Below are 24,059 nucleotides of genomic sequence, written 5' to 3'. Positions count from 1 at the left end.
TGGCTGCTAGCATTTGCCTCTGTATTTGACATGCTCTGGCTGAGCCTCTCAGGAGACAGCTATGTCAGGCTCCTGTCAGCATGCACTTCTTGGCTTCATCAATATTGTCTAGGGTTGGTGGCTGTATACAAATGGTCTGGATCCCCAGGTGGAGCAGCTCTGAATGGCCATTTCTTCAGTCTCTGCTCCAAACTTTGTCTCCATATCTCCTTCCATGAATATTTTTGCTCCTCACTCTAAGAAGGACTGAAGAATCCACACTTTGGTCATCCTTCTTTTTGAGCTTCATGTGGTCTGTGGATTGTATCTTGGGTAATTCAAGCTTTTGGGCTAATATCCACTTATCAGTGAGTTTTTTTTTTGTTTTTTTTTTTTGTTTCTTTTGTGATTGGGTTACCTCACTCAGGATATTTTCTAGTTCCATCCATTTGCCTATGAATTTCATGAAGTCATTGTTTTTGGTAGCTGAGTAGTACTCCATTGTGTAGATGTACCCCATTTTCTGTATCCATTCCTCTGTTGAAGGGCATCTGAGTTCTTTCCAGCTTCTGGCTATCAAAAATAAGACTGCTATGAACATAGTGGAGCATGTGTCTTTGTTGTATGTTGGGGCACCATTTGGGTATATGCCCAGGAATGGTATAGCTGGGTTCTCAGGTAGTACAATGTTCAATTTTCTGAGGAACCTCCAGACTGATTTCCAGAATGGTTGTACCAGCTTGCAATCCCACCAACAATGGAGGAGTGTTCCTCTTTCTCCACATCCTCACCAGCATCTGTTGTCACCTGAGTTTTTTATCTTAGCCATTTTGACTGGTGTGAGGTGGAATTTCAGAGTTGCTTTGATTTGCATTTCCCTGGTGACTAAGAATGTTGAACATTTCTTTAGGTACCTCTTTGCCATTTGATATTCCTCAGCTGAGAATTCTTTGTTTAGCTCTGAAACCCATTTTTCAATAGGGTTATTTGGCTCTCTGGAGTCTAACTTCGTGTGCTCTTTGTATATATTAGATATTAGCCCTCTCTTGGATGTAGGATTGGTAAAGATCTTTTCCCAATCTGTTGGTTGCCATTTTTGCCTTAATGACAGTATCCTTTGCCTTACAGAAGCTTTGCAGTTTTATGAGGTTTCAATTGTCAATTCTTGATCTTAGTGCATAAGACTTTGGTGTTTTGATCAGGAAAACATCCCTAGTGCCCATATGATCGAGGCCCTTCCTCACTTTTTCTTCTATTAGTTTATGTGTATCTGGTTTTATATGGAGGCCCTTGATCCACTTGGACTTAAGCTTTGTACAGGGTAATAAGAATGGATCGATCTGCATTCTTCTACATGCTGACCTCCAGTTGAACCAGCACCATTTGTTGAAAATGCTATCTTTTTTCCACTGGATAGTTTTAGCTCATTTGTCAAATGTCAAGTGACCACAGGTGTGTGAGTTCATTTCTGGGTCTTCAATTCCATTCCATTGATCTACCTGCCTGTCTCTGTACCAATACCTTACGGTTTTTGTTTTTTAAATCACTATTGCTCTATAATATAGCTTGAGGTCAGGGATGGTGATTCCCCTAGAAGTTCTTTTGTTGTTGAGTATAGTTTTCGCTATCCTGGGTTTTTTTCTTATTCCAAATGAATTCTCAAATTGCTCTTTCTAGCTCTATGAAGAATTGAGTTGGAATTTTGATGGGGATTGCATTGAATCTGTAGGTCGCTTTTGGTAAAATGGCAATTTTTACTATATTAATCCTGCCAATCCATGAACATGAGAGGTCTTTCCATCTTCTGAGATCTTCAATTTCTTTCTTCAGAGACTTGAAGTTATTGTCATACAGATCTTTCACTTGCTTGGTTAGAGTCACACCGAGGTATTTTATATTATCTGTGACTATTGGGAAGGGTGTCATTTCCCTAATTTCTTTCTCAGCCTGTTTATCCTTTGAGTAGAAGAAGGCTACTGATTAGTTTGAGTTCATTTTGTACCCAGCTACTTTGCTGAAGTTGTTTATCAGGCTTAGCAGTTCTCTGGTGAAACTTTTGTGGTCACTTAAGTATACTATCAAATCAGCAGATCCTACTACAAAACCTATATTCAACAAAACTGGAAAATCTGGATGAAATTGACAATCTTCTAGACAGATACCAGGTAACAAAGCTAAATCAGGATTAAAAAAATCTAAACAGTCCCATAACTCCTAAAGAAATAGAAGCAGTTATTAAAAGTCTCCTAACCAAAAAAAAAAAAGAAAAGAAAAGAAAAGAAAAAAGAAAAGAAAAGAAAAGAAAAGAAAAGCAGGACCAGATGGGTTTAGTACAGAATTCTATCAGATGTTCATAGAAGACTTAATACCAATACTGTCCAAACTATTTCACCAAATAAAAGCAGAAGGAGCACTACCCAATTCTTTCTATGAAGCCACAATTACGCTTATACCTAAACCACACAAAGACCCAACAACAAAAGTGAACTTCAGACCAATTTCCCTTATGAATATCGATGCAAGAATACTCGATAAAATTCTCACAAACCAAATCCAAGAGCACATCAAAAACTATCATCCATCATGATCAAGTGGGCTTCATCCCAGGGATGCAGGGATGGTTCAATATAGAGAAATCTATCAATGCAATTTACTATATAAACAAAATCAAGGGGGAAAACACGTGATCATCTCATTAGATGCTGAGAAAGCATCTGAAAAATTCAACACGAGTTCATGTTAAAAGTCTTGGAGAGGTCAGGAATTCAAGGCCCATACCTAAACATAGTAAAAGAAATATACAGCAAACCAGTAGCCAACATCAAACGAAATGGAGAGAAACTTGAAGCAATCCCACTAAAATCAGGGACTGGACAAGGCTGCCCACTCTCTCCCTACTTATTCAATATAGTACTCGAAGTCCTAGCCAGAGCAATCAGACAACAAAAGGAGGTCAAAGGGATACAAATTGGAAAGGAAGAAGCTAGCTGGATTTGAAATTCATCTCATTTCATCTCAACAAGAAACTTGAGGAGCTCTTCTCTTCAGAAGCTACGTGGACAGGCTGACCACCAGGGGGCGCAGTTTTGCTGCTGTGGACTTGGGAAAGCCCTGAATCTTCTGAAGTCTAAGTAGTTGGTTTCATTATTTGAGAGACTAAGTCTGTGTTTAATCTCTCCTTGGGAAGATGGTAAATAAAGCCTTGCTTTAAAGCTACACGATACATTTAAAGTTATTTCTCTGAGATAACCCCCCTGCCCTCGTTACTAGAAATTGAAATATTATGGAGCTATGGTGACTGAAAATCAAGGCGAAAGGGACGTTGGGAAATTCTAAAAACTTCGTAGTGTAATAAGGATGACAGAAACAATTTCTCCGAAGGAACCACGCTTAAACTGCATGAATAGGGCTCGTGCTAAGAAACTTTTGTTCAAATAAGGGAACTAAACGAGGGCAGAAATTGTTCATGGAGAGCATGAATTTTCAATTTCATTTTCATTTAAATCTGGTGTCCTTCGCCAGAAGAAGAATGAGACTGCATCAGAAAGATGCTTGATCCGTCTTTATCTCCGGAAATGAAACAGCACAAAATAATTTACAGAATATTTAAATCAACAGGAGGTTTCCATACCCGCCAACAACTGGCAATTAGCAATTAAAATAGCCGTCCTCAAACGTTTTGAAATTGCTTTGCTTCAGGCAAATGGGGCGTTTAAAATAGCTTCTCCAAATCAAGGGACAGCAGCAGGAATTGTTGGGGAGAATATACCGTTTTGGGCTCCCATGCTGGGCAAGGAAGGTGGCAAAATTGCCTATCACACAGCAAATCAGATTCTTGGGTTTCCTTGTTCCACTTGGAATCAGCTAGTTATGTGAGAGTGTGACGCATACACGCGCACCTAAAGTTGCTTTTCCTTTGGGGATCCATCCACACGAAGCCTTCGGGGACTCTCTTGGGAGAAAAGGTCTCTCCTCAGAGAGTCAAGATGCAAATGCGTTTTAGGAGGGTTAGAATCTGAAGAAGGAGCAGCAGGGAGAAAGGAAACTAGAGAAACCAGAGAACATGGTCCCAAACGACTTCAAAACAAACTAATTGCAAGAGAGCAACGGGGCACACACTGCAAAAGGACGGAAGTAGGTGGGTGCCAGGCAGTCTCAGCAGGCATGAAGACAGAAGGAGACTTTCGCCTGATCCTTGGCCTGCTGTGGGCCTCCGTGCTCTGAACAGCAGCTAGGCTGCAGCCAGAAGGCGAGCTTCCAGGTATCCTGGTACCCGGGACTCCCTAAGGACCTCTCTCCTTCCCTTGGCCCAACGCTTAACCCCGCCCACAGAGGGAGGTGGCCTCGTCCAGGGGAGGGGCTCTTATCTCGCCCCGCCCACCAGGGGAGGCGGGTCCCGCTGGCCCCTCCCCTCTAAGCGGGCAAGTGACGCACGACCCCGCCCCCGGCCGCTCCGCAGCGCCAGCCTAGCAGAGGCTGCGAGGCGGGCGGCTGAGGTGGCCGAAGAGCAGCGGCTCAGCAGCTGGCAGCGAGTGCGCGGCGCCCCACGGAACTTCCCCGCAGCCGCCCGGGCGGCGTCCGTCTGTCCCATGTCCCGCAAGGCGAGCGAGGACGTGGAGTACACGCTGCGCAGCCTGAGCAGCCTGATGGGCGAGAGGCGCCGCCGGCAGCCGGAGCCCGGGGCGCCGGGCGGGGAGCGCAGCCTCCTGGCCGCCGAGTCGGCCGCCAGCCTGCAGGGCGCGGAGCTGGAGCGCGCGGCGCGCAGGCAGTTCCAGCGCGACGAGACCCCCGCCTTCGTGTACGCGGCCGCCGCCTTCTCCGCTCTCGGCGGCTTCCTGTTCGGCTACGACACCGGCGTGGTGTCGGGGGCCATGCTGCTGCTGCGGCGCCAGATGCGCCTGGGCGCGATGTGGCAGGAGCTGCTGGTGTCGGGCGCGGTGGGCGCGGCCGCCGTCGCGGCGCTGGCCGGAGGGGCCCTGAACGGCGCCCTCGGTCGGCGAAGCGCCATCCTGCTGGCCAGCGCCCTGTGCACCGTGGGCTCCGCCGTGCTGGCCGCCGCCGCCAACAAGGAGACGCTGCTGGCCGGCCGCCTGGTCGTGGGGCTCGGCATCGGTGAGTGGCCGCGCCCGCGAGCCCCACTGAACCCTGCTCTCCCCTTGCTCCTCGGTCCTTCGGGGAGCTCGGTGTCACGAGCGTCCTGGTGGCTGTGGAGGATGCGCTTCCTTCTCCCGGATTCCCACGTGGAATCTGCGGTCGCCCTCGGGTCAGTCAGCGCCGGACAGTCTGGAGCAATTCTAGAAACCCCAGCTTCCCCGATCCGGCCTAACCTGAAGCCGCTTCTTGAGTTTAGGAGGGTCCCCACATCCCTGCCATGCCCCGAGAGTGATTTCCCCACTGCCAACCCTCTTTTAGGATGTTCAGCCCACCGACCTTTAAAAGAACTGCAATAATTTGTAGAGTCAAGGAGTTTTGAACTCCGAAATCCCTGCTCCGTTTCAGTTCCATCATCTCTCCAGTGGATCTTTAGATGGTTTAGATGGAACACTATTTTCTCTCCTTCGTTTGTGCTCCGTGGTTGACTTTCATCCTTTCCCCCTTTCTAGATGAAGTCTCTCGTTTCCCCACCCACCCCCCAGTTAGAACTTTTACTTTGGGCCAACATTCACTCACCATTCTTGTTTTGCCTTCTCTTTTTCCATATGGGCACCAAATTATCTATTAAAGGTCATATTCGTTTCCTAAATTCATTTAGGAGCCACTCCTGTGGATAAATGCCCAGCAAGACAGATAGTTGCAATTTACTTTAGAAATGAAGAGATTTGGGTTCTCTGGGCATTGATTATTTTTTTCACCCTATTTAGTGAGCGTGGGAAGGTGCGATTGGTGTGCTCCAGGCTGAGGGAAGCTGTTTGGGATGTGCCCAGTGTTATTAGAAAGCACTTTCAAAGGGAGAATGGGACGTTGTGACTTAAATCTCACTGGTAGTTTTCCCAGACACACCTCTGATGATGCTTTGTACAATGCTTCCTTTTATAATTCAGTTTCCTTTAGGTTACTGTTAAAGTTTTGCTTTCCTACGGGAGAGCTAGATGGATTCTCTGAGCATCCCTGAACTGACCACTAGCTGCTGTTTGAGGTTGCTGTCCTTCACCCTTCAGGATAGGTTTGTAAGGGGAAGCACACACATTCATTCAACTCCGCCTGTAGGAGCCACAAGCCTAAAGCCGCAGCTCACTCTACCTGTATCTCAAATCACCGACTCCCATTTTCTAAGGAATTGCTGAAGCGTGGCACCGCTCTCTGTAAAATGTGGATTTGGCAAAGGAAGGTCCAAATGACCACCAAACAAACCAAACTGTGGAGAAGTCCACTCTCTGTGTAGAAATGCTCTGTGATTGTAGGACCCTTCAACAATTAACCTGCCTAGAACGCCATTCGGCATCATCTGCTTGCGATTCAGATCCTGTCTCATGCCCACCCCCACCCTCTTTTTCCCCTTCGGCATAGAAATAACACTTCAGTTATCAAGGTCTCAGTATTAATTCCCAGACTTGTATTTTGAGATTGATGTTTTTGCAAATGTGTCTCACTGAAACTTCTGAGTATCAGATGAAAATTAAAGCATTATGTTGATTCTTGCCTGACAGCCTTGAGGCCCTGTCAGGGTCCTTTCAGGTATAGGATACAGAATTGTAAGGAGCCCATACTCTATAGTTGACTTATCAAATGGGTCTAAAAGCAGATAGAATTGGCCCTCAACTCTTAGGACAGTGCTTTTAACCTTCCTAATGCCATGGCCCTTAGATATAGTTCTTCATGTTGTAGTGAAGCCCAACTGTAAGATTATTTTGTTGCTACTTCATAACTTTAATTTTGTTACTTTTATAAATATGTCATGTAAATATCTGATCTGCAGGAGATCTGATAAGCGACCCCCAAGGGATCTGGACCTTCAGGAGGACCTTAGGAGGAGAGGCTCAGAGGTGGTGAATGGGTAGAACAGGAGATACAGTGAGCTCCATGGAGAGAAGCCAAGTCTGGAGATGAGGAAAAACTCATCACAGGGGCGAGCAGAGAAGGAAAGAGGATGGGGTACTCCAGGGAGCAGAGATGCCGCTCTGAGAACAGCTAGGCAGGAACTGTGTGCTTGGAGAAAGGACAGGTGTGAAGTCAGACACAGTCTCCGACATCGGATCCATAAAATTCAGGAAAGGAAAAAAAAAAAAACTTCAAGTTTAAATTAGTGGTTAAGCATACAGTTTCAAATATAAAGACCTTTGTAACTCACAGATCACCATTCTTCCAAGAAAACTTTTAGTTCTTTTTAGCTGAAAGGAAATGGGTCTCTAACGTGAGTGTTTTGTTGACACTGTTGTGATTTGTTTTGGGAGACAATAAATTAGTTTTGTCTTTTTGGAACACTAAATCAGGTCTTTTTTAAAAAAATCCATTGTCTTTTTTGAAAAAAAAAAGGTAATCTTTATATGTGTTCGGCGATTTTTGTTGTTGTTGGGTTTTGTTGCTGTTGTTGTTTGTTTGTTTGTTTGTTTTTTGTTGGTTTTTGTCCTGTGATAATTTAGCAAATGCCAAGTAGCAAAACGTGTCTTCTGCCATTTCTAGACAAGTTCTCCATGATAGCTTTTCTCTCCAGAGTTACCCTGGGGAAATTTAGGGCCCCTGGAATCATGGAATTTGTTGATCTTGTAAATTTACAACTTTGTACTCCTGAAGCATAGAAGAAACATGGTGGATGTTTGAATGAATGATGAGCAGAAATGCCACAAACTAAGTGACACTTTCATGGCTGGTGCGGCATCAGTTTAATTTAAAACCGAACTTCCAACAATCAAATTAGTGCATTATCAAAATATCCTAAAGGTCGTCTAAAGGTTTGAGTGTTGCACTTTAGTGAAATCACTCATTCATTTATTCGATGATCAATGGTCAAGCTTCCATGACGAGTCCTGTCAGATTTGGGGCAGGGAATAAATAGCTAACTATGAAGCCCACGCTGTAAGTGTTTATCCTTGAACAGGGCAGGAAGGCACATTAAGAGCCAATTACAAAACAGTAGAGGGTTGTCTAAGTTCCAGAGAAGTGGGGAGAGCAGATCATTGATTGTTTTGTCTGCGTGTGTAGAAAAGATTCCAGAGGGGCTGGAGAGATGGCTCAGTGGTTAAGGGCATGCCCTGTTCTTGCTGGAGTCCAGTTCCCAGCATCCATGTGGTACAGCTCACAACCACCTATATCATGAATCGAGGAATCTTAGGGCTGTTACAGTGTCACCCTAATGCACATAGACCCATACAGACACATTCATACCTAACTAAAGCTAAAAATTGAAAGGGATGCAGGCTTAAGAGAAGTTTTAGAGAGAAGCAATATTTAAGTTAGAGGTTGAAAGACTAGGAATCCAGCAGACAATGTAAGCAGGAAGTGAGAAAGTGCTGTCTTCCTGCCTCTTAAGTCCTGGGCACAGGAAGATCCTTTCTATGCTCTCTCACCTAATCTTCCTACCTCTTATTTCCATGAAACCAGATCTCCTCTTGCTGGATGTAGAAACTTTCCAGCAGTTACCCAAAAAAGGTCATAGGCACAGGATGAGGATTCCATAAGCAAGATCTCAAGAGTCTTCCTTTTTTCTGTTTGCCTTTATGAGACATTTAAAGTGGAGTTCACCGTAGGAGTGAAGTCACAGAAAAGCCAGGGTTTGAAGTGTGGATGGGGGAGAGGCTGGGAGGGGCTCATCTGCCTGGGGTGTCAGCTGGAGACTCTGTTTACAGAATCTCTGTGTGGGAACACTCCCGTGATGCTGGAGTTCTGTGAAGCTGTTCTGAATCCCCCTTTCCTCTTCCCGTTCTGCTTTTTAGTCCTTCTCTTTCCAACTTTCTGGCCTCATGGGAGATTTTTAGTGTCAGAAACTGCTTGCAGAGTAGGTAACCTCAGGGTGAGTATAGTACAGCCACCGGTTGGTAAAACACCCTTTGGTCCCTTCAGTAGAGGTCTTTTAAAGAGAAAGCTTTTGACCAGAGAGTGTAGTTACCGATCTGTCTGTGTTCAGTGAGCCTTGAGGACAGGCCTGAGTAAAGAAGGGTATTTGTGCTGTTTTGGGTCAGAGAAATCTATTTTCTTGGTGAGTTATAGCAAAATAATGTACCGAATGCTGGTGTGTGTGAGATCAGCGCAAACATTTAGTCTTTATTTTGCCTCAGTCAGCATAGAGATCAGACTTTATTATTTTCCTTGCTTCTTGCCTTTTTAAACTTGGGCATATATTTTTGATTAGTGTATCCCCACATGAGTTCCATTTTGTAGTTGTCTTTATTCTTTGATCTTTTCTTAAACCAGGGTATATTTATTGGTTCTTTTTTTTTTTTTTTTTTTTTTCGGAGCTGGGGACCGAACCCAGGGCCTTGCGCTTCCTAGGTAAGCGCTCTACCACTGAGCTAAATCCCCAGCCCCACCAGGGTATATTTATAATAATATTTTAAAATAAAATGACCGAGGGGCTGGAGAGATGGTTAAGAATATATACTGCTCTTGCAGAGGACCTTAGTTTGGTTCCCAGTACCCACTTTGGATAGCTCGCCTCTGCCTGGGAATCAGCCTCTGTGGCCTTTACATGTGTGTACATATATTTCCCCTCCTTACATATAATAAAAATAATAAAAATAAATCTAGTGAAAGGATAAGAATTTGCTCATTTTGTTTTCTCTGACCCTGTGTTTCTCATGTGTATCATGTTTAGAAACTGCAGAGTATAAGAATGTGGTACTAACACCATACATGTAGATGGGCTCTGACTCTGGTACTGGCATTTACCACTCCTGATAACTGATGTTGTAGTGTTCTTGCAGGAAATATCGAGGTCCTGAAATGGTGAGATTCACTGCTATTCAGACCTTTCTTGAGAAGTGACATCACAGCAATTTGCATACTTCTGAGAAGTGACATCATAGCAATTTGCATAATTCAGAGAAGTGACATCACAGCAATTTGCATAACCCAGAGACATGACATCACAACAATTGACATAACCCTGAGAAGTGACATCACAGCAATTTACAAAGCCCAGAGAAGTGACATCACAGCACTTTGCATAATTCAGAGAAGTGACATCATAGCAATTTACATAATTCAGAGAAGTGATGTCCTAGCAATTTACATAATTCAGAGAAGTGACATCATAGCAATTTGCATAATACAAAGAAGTGATGTCACAGCAATTTACATAGCCCAGAGACATGACATCACAACAATTAACATAACCCTGAGAAATGACATCACAGCAATTTACAAATCCCAGAGAAGTGAAATCATAGCAATTTACAAAGCCCAGAGAAGTGACATCACAGAAATTTACTTAGCCCGGATTTGTGGAATCTATGTTAGGTTTACCTCAGTTTCCCTATCAGCCTGTCAGTACTTCCTCTGCTGAAACACAGCTTATAACTTTCTGTTGCAACTTGTAGTTGATACCGCCCACTGAGCAATACTTTAAAAAGAAATCATAGAAGCCTTCAAATTTTTATTTCTAACTGTATACAAACGTTAAACCTTGTTTGATCAAAATAAATGTCATGCAATATTGAGATTAATGCAAATACTTTTCTTGAGCTCCAGCACAGTTAACCCAAAGCAGTTGTATTTTCAATAAAGTGGCTCATGTCAAAATATTTGTGTGGTGATACAAAGATAATAAAGTTTGTTTTAAAAACTTTTTAAGATTGTTTTTCAGATAGTTTTTTTTACTGGTTTTGTTTTCCTACTTGATGTGAAACTGATGGATAAATGGGGCACCCCTTAATTTCTGGTTTCCTTGTATGCATGCATACATGCATGCTAGCCATCTCACACCCTCCCTGTCCCATCCATTGGCACAGAGATTGACCTTCCGAGTCCTGGTAGCATTCTGTTTGTCTAGTAGTATGACAGCTCCCTCCACAAATGAGTAAGGAGGCCGTTAACATGAGTTATATCTCATTGTTTACGAGACTTCTGCATTTCTCTTTTCTGAGGTACAACCACAAAGTCAACTAACTCCATATTGGTCATAGATACACAGGGTGGCCAGCCCTTCTCCACACGAATACACAACTCTTATTTTTTTTCCTCTGACTGAACTTGGTTCCTTTAGTCGTTACTACATTCCCTAAGCCATACAGAGGAGCCTCATTTGGTAACAGGCTTCGCAGTATGAAAGTGTGTCACCAGAGACTAATAACATCAGCATTGCTCCTTACTGCCTTCCACACCGCTCTCTTCTGAGTCTAGGCCGTCGTTCTTCATGGCAGAATATTACAGCTCAGAAGTGATACTCTGTTGAATGTATATGCTTCTTGCATTCTGTGTTCAAATTCATGTAGTCTTCACAGTCCTTGAGGGCATGGGGAGAATATAATTGCTAGTTTCGAGATGGGAATATTTAAGTAGGAAAGGCGAAGTGGTTTCCTTATAGTCTCAGAGCTACGAGGTAGGGCAATAGACAGCATCTTAAGAGGTCAGACTTCGAAGTGTCTGCTAGTCACTTTTCTGATTGTTGTGATCAAATAACTGACAAGAAGTAACTCGGGGTAGGAAGAGTTTATTGACAATCATGAGTGGAGGGTAAAGTCGATTGTGGTAGAGGAGGAGGAGCAAGGGGAGCAGGGTGGAGCTAGGAAGTGGACCAGGCTCTAAAGAAAGCAAAGAGCAGTCAGGAAGTAGACCAGGCTGTAAAACCCCAAGGCTAACACCTAGAGACCTACTTCCTCCAGTGAGGCTCCATCTTCTAAGGCTCTGCCAACTTCCCAAACTGTGCCACCAGCTGGGATCTAAGTCCTCAAACACATGAGCCACAGGGAACATTTCAAATCCACCCACAGTGGTGTGAGTGCTGAAACACAGTGTAGAGACAGTCCTCTGAGTCTCATGTTACTGCTCTTTGACATACCTCACAGGAACATGACGTTTTACTTCAAAGTAGATTGCCTCGAACTACTATTTTCAAATGTTCTAAAAATTAAAAAGTTGAAAGCCTATATGCATGAGTCTTTTAAATCTGCATGTATCTCTGTGTACGACATGAATGTCTAGTACCCACAGAGGCCAGAGGAGTCATGTCACAGAGGCATCGTGTCATGTAGAACTGGAGGTAGAGATAGCAGTGATCCACCATGTAGGTGCTGGGAACTGAACCTGGGTTCTCTGGAAGAGCAGCCAATGCTCTTAACCATTGATCAATCTCTCCAGCCTCATAAAAGGTGTTTTTTTTAATTGTGGTACTATTAAACATTTAATTTACTACATTGACAATTCTGAAGTGTGTCCTTCTGTAATGTGAAGGGTGTTTACGTATCACACAACAGATTGCTAAAAGGTTTTCATCCTGTAAAACTGAAAGTTTACATCCCCTTTAACCACATCCCTGGGTTTTATGGTTTTGGCGACTTTACTTTGTGCTGTTTGTCCTTTGTTCTCCTACAACTGTTAGGCTTAGTATACATAGCACAAAGTTCTCGACATTTACCCAAGCTGAATTTCCTTGTTTTATTACAGCTCCCTTGTGCGCCTGTATGTGTGTGTGAGAGAGAATTTTCTTCATTTGTCCACTGATAGCATTTGGCTTGTGTCTGCTTCTTGGCTGTTGTGCATAATGGGAGAAGTACAGGGATCCTGATGAGATCCTGCTTTGAATTCTTTTGGATATATATCTGGAAAATAGGATTGCCGGATCATATGGTAGTTCTATTTTCAACATAACAGGATAACTATACTCTTTTCCACCGAGGAAGCACCAGCTCATATTCTACAGTGAACTGGACTTCCAGTCATTTGTATACTTACCTGAACCTCTTATTTTCCTTCTTTTGATAGTGGGCATCTTAATTGAGGGACAGTTTATGTTTACAATAAGCAGTGTGGACAACTTTTCATATGCATGTTGGTCATATGGTGTCTTAGATAGGGTTTTACCGCTATGAAGAGACACTATGACCAAGGCAACTCTCGGAAGGACAGCATTTAATTGGGGCTGGCTTATAGGTTTAGAGGTTCATTCCACTATCATCAAGGCAGGAACATGGCAGCATCCAAGCAGGCATGGTGCAGACAGAGCTGAGAGTTCTACATCTTCATCTGAATGCTGCTAGCAGAAGACTGGCTTCCAGGCAGCTAGGATGAGGGTCTTAAAGCCCACACCCACAGTGACACACCTACTCCAACAAGGCCACACCTACTCCAACAAGGCCAGACCTCCAAATAGTGCCACTCCCTGGGACAAGCATATTTAAACCATCACATTCTACTCCTGGACCCCGTAGGCTTCTTCAAACATATGAGTCTATGGGGACCATACCTAGCCGTAGCATAATAACAAAGTACATTTAGTCCAACTTCCAAAGCCCCCATAGTCTATAGCAGTCTCAACAATGTTAAAATTCCAAAGTTCAAAGTCTCCTTTGAGATTCATCCAATCTTAACTGTAATCCCCAAGGCAAGGCAAGAAACCAGCTGGACAAACTCCACATCTGATGTCAAAGTGTTCTTCAGATCTTCACTCCTTTTTCATCTTTGTTGATTCAACAAACTTCTTTCTCCTGGGCTTGTTCCACTCCCTGTTAGCAGCTTCCCTCAGCAGATATCCCAGGGCTCTGGCATCTTTAGCATCTTGGGGTCTCCAAGGCTACTTCAATGTTACAGCTTCTTGTTTCAATGTCTGGGATCCACACATGATCTTCTGGGCTCCTCCAATGGGCTGGTGTCCCTTCTCCAGCTCTGCCCTCTGTAGCGCTCTAAGCTTAGGTTGATCCACTACACTGCTGCAGCTGCTCTTGGTAATCATTCCATGGCACTGGTATCTCCAATACATTGGGGTCTTCGGCTGCAACCAGGCTTCACCAATAGCCTCTCATAGGCTCTTTCCAAGGTGCCAAGCCTCAGATCATTTGCATGATCCCTTCAGTTCTGGACCATCAACTGCAACTGAGGCTGTACCTTCACCAATGGCCTTCCCTGGCCTCTCACAGTGCCAAGTCTCAGCTGCTCTTCATGACACCTTCATGCCTTCAAAACCAGTACCACCCGGGTGACTCTTACGTATTATCAAAGACAGAACTGCTACAGGAGGCACAACCTTGGCTATCTCTGGACCACAGCTTCTTTGTGCTCTCAAAAACCATTACCCAGAAGATTTCACATCAGTGATGCTGGCCTCTTAATCACCACTAATTTCTTAGCTCCAGTTAACCAGCACCCATTGTCCCAGTAGTCCCGTCTATTCTGGACTCTAAATCTAGAACTATATGACCAAAGCTGACAAGTTCTATTGCTTCCTGGGGCTGGAACATGGCCCCCTTGTTCTACTATATTATCACTAATTATCCTTCTTTCCAACTCCTTCATTGCCTAAGCTTGGCTGTCCTGGATCCTGCTCTGTAAATTGACCTTGAACTCAGAGATCAGCATGCCTGTCTCGTGGGATTAAAGGTGTGTGCCATTACACCTGGACTTAACTTTTCTTCACCTAGAACTTGTTCTGTCTCAGGCTGGCCTTGAGGTAGAGATCTGCTTGGATGTCCTGGAATTAAAGGTTTGTGCCACCATGTCTGTATCTAAACTTAGCTGGGTAGGGTCTTGCCCCAATGTCCCTTAATCTATTGTCTCCTAGAACATAGCATTCAGCTCCATTTCACTTCCTGAGACCCCCTTTAATACTCTAACCATATATTTTATATTTTTCCTTTCTAAGCCGGCTACAGTTGTTCAAAAACTCTATTCATGAGACTTAACAAGAGAACAAGGTCTCTGCTGGAATTTTTGAGACTTCCTTTGTCAATGTAATTAATATAAATCTCTTTCCCTTAGACTCAGGTAGACTTTTCAGACAAGAGCAAAAAGCAGCCACATTCTTCACCAAAATACCACATAAACAGTCTCTAAGCCACATTCTGAAATTCTTCTCCACTAAAACCTCTTGGGCCAGGTCTGCACAGGTCAAATCATTCTCAGTAGCAAAGCCTTCCATACTCCTACTAGGAGAGGCCATTAAGCCCCGTTTAAAGCATTCCACCACTTTCCAAATCCAAAGTCCCCAAATCCACATTCTTCCAAACAAAAACATGGTCAGGCCTATCACAGCAATACCCCACTCCTAGTACCAACTTTTATATTAGTCAGGTTTCTCTAGAGTCACAGAATTTATGGAATGTCTCTCTATATTGAGGGAATGTATTGGGATACCTTACAGTCTATAGTCCAACTACCCCAATAAGGCCACACCTACTCCAACAAGGCCACACCTACTCCAACAAGGCCACACCTACTCCAAAAGGCCACACCTACTCCAACAAGGCCACACCTTCAAATAGTGTCCCTCCCTGGGCCAAGCATATATAAACCATCACAGATGCCTATCTCCTTTTGAAAGTATTTAAATCCTGTACCACTTTTGCTGTGTTTATTAACTCGTTATTTTATTTATTTTTGGCACAAGGTCTCATGTCACCCAGGCTAATCTACAGCTTGCTATGTAGTTGAGGCTCATCTTGAACTCCTGATCTTCCTGCCTCTGCTTTCACCTTTTTTCATGGGGTTCTTTTCCCTTGGGTTGTAGGCTCCTATACACATTCTGAATATGAATTCTGTCTCCCTAGCATATTTTCCTCCCGCGTCTCACAGATTATCTTTTCACTCTGTGGGTCGTTTTCTTTGTGCCGTCTTTTATTTTTAAAGTTACTTAATTTTCATACATGTGTGAAGATGCTTGCGTGTGAAAGGCGTCTTCACGGTGTCCAGGAGAGGACCCTGGAGCCACTGGAGCTGGAGTGAGGCACTGTTGTGGGCCTCCAACATGGGCAGTGGGAAGGGAATCTGAGTGTCCAGTAAAAGCATGACGTGCTCTTAAACAGTGAGCCGTTTCTCTGCCTGCTCTGTGCCTGGATCACTGCCTGAACCACATTTGAGGGGCGGGGGAGGGGAGTGAACTTTTATTTCAGGTTAGTTGAGTTATAATCGAGGCAATGGGCACCAATTTGGTGCAGTAAATCTCCAACCCAAATAAGCCTGTGCAATGAAAACACAACTCAATTGATATGAATACAAGCTCGTGCCTAGATTGGGCAGATCTACTACTCCATTCCCTAGCTCTGAGATCCCCTATAATTTGCCGTTTCTCCAGGCCACGTGCTTCTGCTCCTTCTTCCTTCCGCCTCCTCCTCTTCCATTTTCCCCTCTCTCCTTCCTCTCCTCATTCTTCCCCTTGCTCTTGCTCTTTCTCCTCCTCTCCCCAAAACATTTTAGTTTCACCTCTCCCCCACTGCCCAATTACTGCTCTAGCCTTTATTTTACAAGTTAAAATGGGGGAAAGGTTCACTTCACTCTTGGTCTCCTCCAGCCCCTCTTGGGGAAGCAGAATTAACACCAAAATACAAACAGCGCTCTGGCGATCCATTAACAGTTTTAACCTTGGTTTTCCTCCTTTTTGCCTATTTTTGCCTGGGCTTTTGTTCTCATCGACAGGAAATCATGCCCGATTGGTCCTGCTCATTCTTTTCCCCCCACGAGTTTTAGATATTATGTCTTCAATCTGTTTTGAGTTTTTGATGTAAGCCAGAGTCCAATTTATTCTTTTGTAAGTATATACTCCAGTTCCCCATCACTACTTGTCATTGGCTATCGTTTTCCCCTCTGAACATCATCTTAAAAACACAGATGTGGATGCTGGCCTAGGGAGGCCAGAAGAAGGACACCCAAGCCCCCGCCTTGGGTGCCACCACAATGGACGGACATGTGTGATGGAGAGATAGGAGAGAGGGAGTACAAGATAGAAGAAAAGGTGAAGCTGAGGGGTTCTTACACTGTGGAGAAAATGGAAATGGAGATTGAACAGCAGTGAAGAGCAGGCAAATAAGAGGAGGTGGTGATGACGTCCTGGCCTGGGCTGCTGACAAAGGCCACATCTGGGATCATGGTCCTGCAGCAGCTTTGGTCTGTATCAATGTCTATGGCTAGAGTTACCACCAAAGGCCAAGTGGATGTCTGTGGTCTGGGATGCAATCAGAGACCATGTGGATATCTGAGGTCCATGTTGCTTTGAGGGGACATGCTGATCTGAGAGACCTGTGTGCTACCTGAGGCTGTGAGGACATCCTGGGTCCATGTCTAGGTCCATGGTTCTGTGGCAGCCAGGGTCTGCCTTACCACACAGATGTTCCTGGTCTGGACTGCCTGAGGAACTATGCTAAGCTGACCCTGCCCCTCCCTGGCCAGTGCACTGGGGAGAGCTGGCCCCACCCTTCATTTGGTCAGCATAGTAGAACTAGCCCTGGTGGCAGAGGCATGGGGGAAATGGCCCCAAGGACGAGAGCAGGAGCGCTGACCCTGCCTCTTGCCAGCTTGACTAGCAGGAGCAGCACCACCGGAGAGATCACCTTGGTGGGGCAGGCACAAGGGTGCTGCTGCCAATCTAACCAACTCAGATCCGTGTCTTTGAGTTGGCCCACCCCAAAATCTACTCCATCTATGACCTGCTGGAGTGCATGAAAGGGCTGCTCCTACAGATCCAAAGCTGCAGGATCTCTCTGCACAGGGCAACAACAGGAAATCTGAGAGGAGTCCGAGTGAGCATCCAGTATAAAGTGTAGCAGAAGCTGGAGGCCTCGAGCCAGTCCAATGACTCATTGTGATGAGCATTTGGAGTAAAGATGTGTGGACAAAAGGGTATATACTATGTGACATACTGTGATATACTGCAGCTCCCACGACTAGATTTCTTTTTTTAATTCTATTTGGGGAATAGGGTGCAGGCATAGAGGGCAGATATGAAGGGAAGGGGAAATGAATGGGACTGGGGCACATGATGTGAAGTTCACAAAGAATCAATAAAAAGTTAAAGAAAATACAGATGTTTAGCTGGGCAAGGCAGTGTGTCTATAATTTCATGTACGAGGGTTCCTTGAGCCAGTCTGAATACTTTGGGGAGGCCATGTCTCTTAAAGAAAGCAACCCCTACCCTCAATACCCCTTTAAATGTCCCTGTGATTTTTGTTAAAATTGACTTGTGCTCAGAATTAACAATGGTAAAACAGACTGGGTTGGAGCATGCATCCCTTGCTCAGGGCTCATTTACCAGATACCTGCCAACAGGAAAGGTGGGCACTGTGCTGCTCACTACTGGGGAACCCAGTTACTCTGGGTTTCCACTAGAGGCATCTGACGAATAATCCATAGAAAGGATCCTAAGGAGTTGGACCACCCAGGGGCAGCTGGCATGGGGCAGCTGCAGTGCCAAAGCCACTCGCTTTTCCTGTCTCTCTCTCGAGGCTCATCCCTGTTTTCTCTGCTACTGCTTTTCTGAACTCTCTCAGGATCTTGGGTATAACTATGTCCTGAGCGATGTCTTTGTTGTGTTCGAGAGGTCGAAGATAAAAATAGGCCCCGAACTTAAAGGACTGAAGTGTGGCAGAGAAAAGCTAACAGGAGATTCCCAGTACTGTGTTGGTTATGAGAGGACAGAAGTGTCTGCAGGATGTGCAGTCCTTTAAAGACCAACTTCATCGCCACAGCATTTGCTCAGAAACACAGGCCTGACCTGACGCTCCATTCCTTGAGATGTGTCTTTTTTTTTTTTTTTTTTTTTTTGGTTCTTTTTTTCGGAGCTGGGGACCGAACCCAGGGCCTTGCGCTTCCTAGGTAAGCACTCTAACCACTGAGCTAAATCCCCAGCCCCAAGATGTGTCTTTTTTTTTAACACAGCTAATTCCCCTAGGGACCATGGGTTTAGGGTTTAGACGATGAGGTGTTTGTAGTATTTACATCTCCCCGTTGCTCGTAGGAGCGTACTTTTTATACAACCATCTTTTGAATAGAGAGCAAACTAACAAATGTGTGAAATACCCAGCAGGATAATACTGTAGTTGCATGTTGGAAACTCACAAAGTTCCTCTCACTGCTGGAACGGTAGTTAATTAAGAGTGGGTAATTAAGAGTGCCAGTTAACAGAGCCCGGGGAACGCAAACGGCTTGGGTGCATAGTGGCTGGCTGCTCACTGGCTGAGTGACTGTGTCAGATTGTTTAATCCCGTAGGCTTCAGTTTCCTCACCAGTACAGTGAGATGGTACCTGCCTGTCTTGGAGGACTGCAGGGAGATTGAATGTGTTGGTATTTGTAAAGCGTTACTCACATGCCTGGCACACTAAAGCATAAGTTAATTGTTAAACATTCTCTACAACACGTGTTAGCATGAGATGTGCCAGCTACTAACAGTAAGGGAGTGGATAGTGGCAGCTAGAAAGTACGTGGAAAAATGTCTGGCTATAGTCTTGGGGAGATTAGTGCTTGGTAAAATGCTTGCAAAGACCTAAATTCAACTAGAACCCATGTTAAAAAAAATTCGGGCCTCACAAACCACTTGTGATGCTAGTGATAGGCGTAGTGACTTAGGGTTTTACTGCTGTGAACAGACACCATGACCAAGGCAACTCTCTTAAGGACAACATTTAATTGGGGCTGGCTTACAGGTTCAGAGGTTCAATCCATTATCGTCATGGCAGAAACATGACGGCATCCAGGCAGGCATGGTGCAGGCAGAGCTGAGAGTTCTACTTCTTCATCTGAAGGCTGCTAGTGGAAGACTGGCTTTCAGGCAGCTAGGGTGAGAGTCTTAAAGCCCACCCCCACAGTGACACACCCACTCCAAAAAGGCCACTGCACACTCCAACAAGGCCACACCCACTCCAGAAGACCACACCCACTCCGGAAGGCCACACCTACTCCAGAAGGCCACACCTCCTAATAGTGCCACTCCCTGGGCAGAGCACATACAAACCATCACAGGTAAATAAGGACAGATCCATTAGGTTCTCTCTGGCCATCTGAGGCTAGTCTCATTGACGAGTTGTAAGCCAGGGAGAAACCCTCTCTGAGAAAAACACAAGGTCAAAAGCACCTAAGGTCAATAGCACCCTAGGCTGTCCTCTGGATAATACATGCACACTTACCCCCACCCCAACACAGAATGCCAGCTGTGAATAAACGAGTAGATGTTAGCGCCTATAATTGGGGGACCTTTCTGTCCATACTCTTAACGTGTTTTTACAAGCCAAGGGAAATAAAAGCCATCATTTCGATGCTAATTGTGACTAGCAATGGATTCATGTCCGTCTTCTACGATACACTTTGAATCCATTTGGAAGACAGAACGATTAACTTGAAGGTGGGACAGTGCTCTTTCCATGTTTGGTGTTTATTATTTGAGTTTATATCCAGCAAGGCAGATGACGTTTTCAAATGTGTCTTTGTAACCATAGTTGGTGTGAGAGAGGGCTCTGCTCCAGTAGGGAAGTGGGAGCTGACAAGTGTATGGAGTGTCTTTCTTGGTGATCTTGAGGGTCTGTTTAATAGAAATCAGTGAAACATATCAGCATGGGGTTCCTTCGACCATTTATGTTCCCTGATAAAGGTCACAGCCTTTATAGTTTAATATGCCTTAAGCAGCACAATATTTAGGCAATTGCCTACCCCCCCCCCCATGCCGTTAGAATCTACCTCCTATCCATAATCCAAGTTATTGCTTACTACGTTTCAACTGGGCTGCTCTTAGCTTCCAATCCATGGTTGCTCTCCTTCCTTCTCTATCTCACGTCTTCCTCCATCTCAAGCCTGGGAAACCTAAACCCCGCCTATGTCTCTTCTCCCCAGCTATTGGCTGCTGGTCTCTTTACTTACCAATCAGAATTAACTGGGGGCGGGGGTCTCTCTTGCAGACTCCAGATCTTGGAGACCAGTTCTTAGCTTTACAACTAACAGTAAAAGGCCAAACCTCAACACCTGTTTGTTAGAGTGCAGCCCCCTAGGGAGGAGCCTTCTGGGACCGAGAGGTTAGACCAGTCCTGTCTTGTAATTACTTTCTTTGCCTAATCAGTAAAATATCCTCAGTGGAAAGGATATATCTGCCGCTTAAGAGACTAAGAATGATCGTAACAGATCACAATAAAACCTAAGGTTGCAACTCTGCAAAATAAGGAGGTTTAAAGTTGGAGAGTGAGGTGAGTTTATGAATGAGGAATTTTTATGTACAGTGCGAACCATTTGAAACCAGCAAATGTAACTAAACCACTAGGCTCTGACCGTGTTACCTTGAGGCACTGCTCTCCTCTGATCTCTGAAGCTAACTAAGTAGGGTCAGGCCCTGCTTAGTACTTACATGGCAAAGACTAAATGCTAACCATTTACTTTTTAACGAGCAACTGCTTTGTAGTTTTGAAAGACAAAATTGTGTGGAGACTGAAAATGGAGAAGTTCTGGGCCATAAGCATGTTTACTATAGCATCGCCATGATTTCCTTATTTCATAATTCACTATCAAGGTCTGCTGAGAACAGCTCCTAGACTGCCCTCCGCACTTTCTGAGCCAGCCAGCGCAGCAAGCCTGGGATTCTTCAGGGGAGACAGCATGACTGTCTGGACCTCAAAGCATCCCACAGGGACCACAGCTCTCTGCTCTCTGGCCCGCCTGGCAGTCATGATGGCAGGGCTGGCAAATATGTAAGAAAAGGGAACTGGTTGTGGAATCCCTCACTTGTTAATAGTAAAAAAATTGGGGAATTTCATAAACATCATATTCATTCCTACCTTATGTCAGAGAAGTATTTATGACTTTTAGGCATTTAGCACTCACGTCCATCCTTTGAAGATGGTTTCTGATGTGAAAGTCCATCACGTTTTAGTCAAGTAATGCAAAGAGAATAGGGTGTTAATACTCCGTTAATAATTTTCCTTTGAAGTTTGTCACGGAATTTTCTCTTCATTCTTGAGGTGGAGGTATTTAAAGTCGGCTATGGTGGCTTCCAAAGCACAGTGTGTGTGGATGTCCTCTATGTTCATTTCTCTGGAAACAGAGGTCAGGATGTGCCTTAAAAAGGAAGAAAGAACGGAAACGCCGAGAGGCTATGTAGATTAAGCCTGATAGGTGGTGCTGTGGTTCACATCATCGGTGTCTGACCAGGAACCAGTGTGTGCTCCCCTTCTCCATCTGGGAGAACCCCAGTTTGTAACTGTGAAAGCAAAACAGAGGCGAGATGGTAATGTTGTATGCAGTATATGCATATGTACTGAACGTACTAATCCTAAAAGGCCTACTGAGAGACTTCCTGGAGTCTTAACACAACTGCGAAACAGTAATAAGATTGGGGAACAGTAATGAGAGATGACATCTCAAGGTAGAGAGTTACTCCGAGTGAACAATATGTCCAATCGATTAAAATCAAAAGGATTAGTGAGACAAAGTTGAAGTTCCAGGATACATTGAAATGTTACAGGAGTTTTGATCTGGACAGAAAATCAGTATAACATGGAAAAGAAATAAATACTAAGTAGCAAAGAAAATGAAAAACCTAAAACCTGGTGCTTTCCATTACATAGTTTTAAAATAATATTTAAACATGCTGTAAGATCGAGACTACACACAGGAACATTTGAATAAGCTGAATTACCAAAAGAAAATATTACTTGCATGTAAAGGATATCTAAAAGGCTACTTTTTATCAAGAGAGAATTGAGTTGGGGAAAACAAAGCCAAACACAGCTGATGAGAAAGCACTTGGATTTGGCGATAATCGAAAGTCAAACCTTTGAGTGTCTCATTGCTCTCTAGGAAAACGCGACTTCCTAGATTCTCTTATTACAAAGTGGGAAAGGAAATTTTTAGAGACTATTTTAGATGATCAGCAGACATACATAGTTCCTCATTTTCTCTTTAATTCACTCAACAAACTTGTTTAGCATGACTGATACATATTTATATATTCATATTGCTATATGTGATGTTTGAATAATCTATACAATATTTGTGATATTTATGCAATGACATGTATGATATTTGAGTAAATACTTGGAATGTGTCTGGAATGTGGTCTGTTCTGGGCTCTTCTGGTTCTTGAAGAAGATTATTATTAGGCTTAGAAAGTTCACTTCGGGGATTATAAGTTAAGGAAATAAAATGTTCATTTTTCATAAACATATTGGTAGAAGTTCAATATATATTGTGACTTTAAAATGTCGAAGGGAGAACCTCCAAGCGCTAATGGTTGGGCAACGGTTAGGTGGGAGAATGTCACACTGTTACTGATCTTAAAGAGTGACCATGAATACATATAAAACTCGCAAACAATGTGTGCCAAGAACAGAACTACTTCACTACTTGGATGGACACACTAATCACAACTGTCTAAGAAAGTACGTGTGTGTGTGTGTGTGTGTGTGTGTGTGTGTGTGTGTGTGTGTGTGTGTGCGTGTGTGTGTGTGTATTTGGGGGTAGAGCTTCGGTAAAGGTCTTAATCATGCAAGCATACTGACCAGAGTTCAGATCCCAGAATTCATGTGGTACCACATACAATGATGTGTCTTTGACCCTAGAAGATGAGAGACAGGTAAGATGTGAAGAGGAGTCAGGACAATCACTGGAAGGCCATGGGCCAGCTAGCCTGCTGTATACAGTGGTGAGCAATAAGAGACCCTGAGGGTCAGTACTCAAGGTTGTCCTTTGGCTTCCACACATGTGCTGTGGCACCTCCAACATTCCCACACATGAACATGCATACAAATATATGCATACACCATACATACACCATATATATATATGTATATATATATATGCAAGGAGATTAAAAGAATTCCAGCTAAACAGCTTGGAATAGACATGTGACTATGTATGTAGTTTTCATATGGGTAAAGAGTATTGTGTGTGTATGTGTATGTGTGGTATATATGGACACGTGTTTGTATGTATACATATGCTCCTTAATCTATGCATGTGTGTAGAATGTCAGAAGCCTTTGCCTGTCACTCTATACCTTAAAGACCAGGTCTGTCATTCAACCTGGAACCCACTGCATAAGCTGCCCAGCAAACCTCACAGATGGCCCTGTGTCTACCTCCCAGTGTTAGGATTAAACACATATGGCCATGCAGTCATTTTTATAGGTGCTGAGGATCTAAACGCACAGGCCCATGTTGTACCACAAGCCATTTACTGAATGAGCCACCTCCGGGCTTCCAACTCCCACAATGAACCTTCTGTTTACTCTTCCTTTTATTGCTGCGGT

General features: G+C 44.2%; 1 protein-coding gene across 1 annotated transcript in view; it reads left to right on the top strand.

Moving 5' to 3' along the window:
* Nucleotides 1-4,489: 4,489 nt before the first annotated feature.
* The window catches only part of Slc2a13 (solute carrier family 2 member 13), a 318,829-nt gene continuing 299,259 nt past the window's right edge, over nucleotides 4,490-24,059 (top strand). Inside the window, 1 exon segment of the mRNA NM_133611.2 lies at nucleotides 4,490-5,091. Coding sequence (NP_598295.2) covers nucleotides 4,569-5,091 — 523 coding nt within the window. The 5' untranslated portion in view covers nucleotides 4,490-4,568.

Source organism: Rattus norvegicus, chromosome 7, assembly GCF_021556685.1.
Source record: "Rattus norvegicus strain SHRSP/BbbUtx chromosome 7, alternate assembly SHRSP_T2T, whole genome shotgun sequence".
Lineage (NCBI taxonomy): Eukaryota > Metazoa > Chordata > Mammalia > Rodentia > Muridae > Rattus > Rattus norvegicus.
Note: the sequence above shows the minus strand (reverse complement) of the source record. Positions and strands in the feature narration are given on the sequence as shown.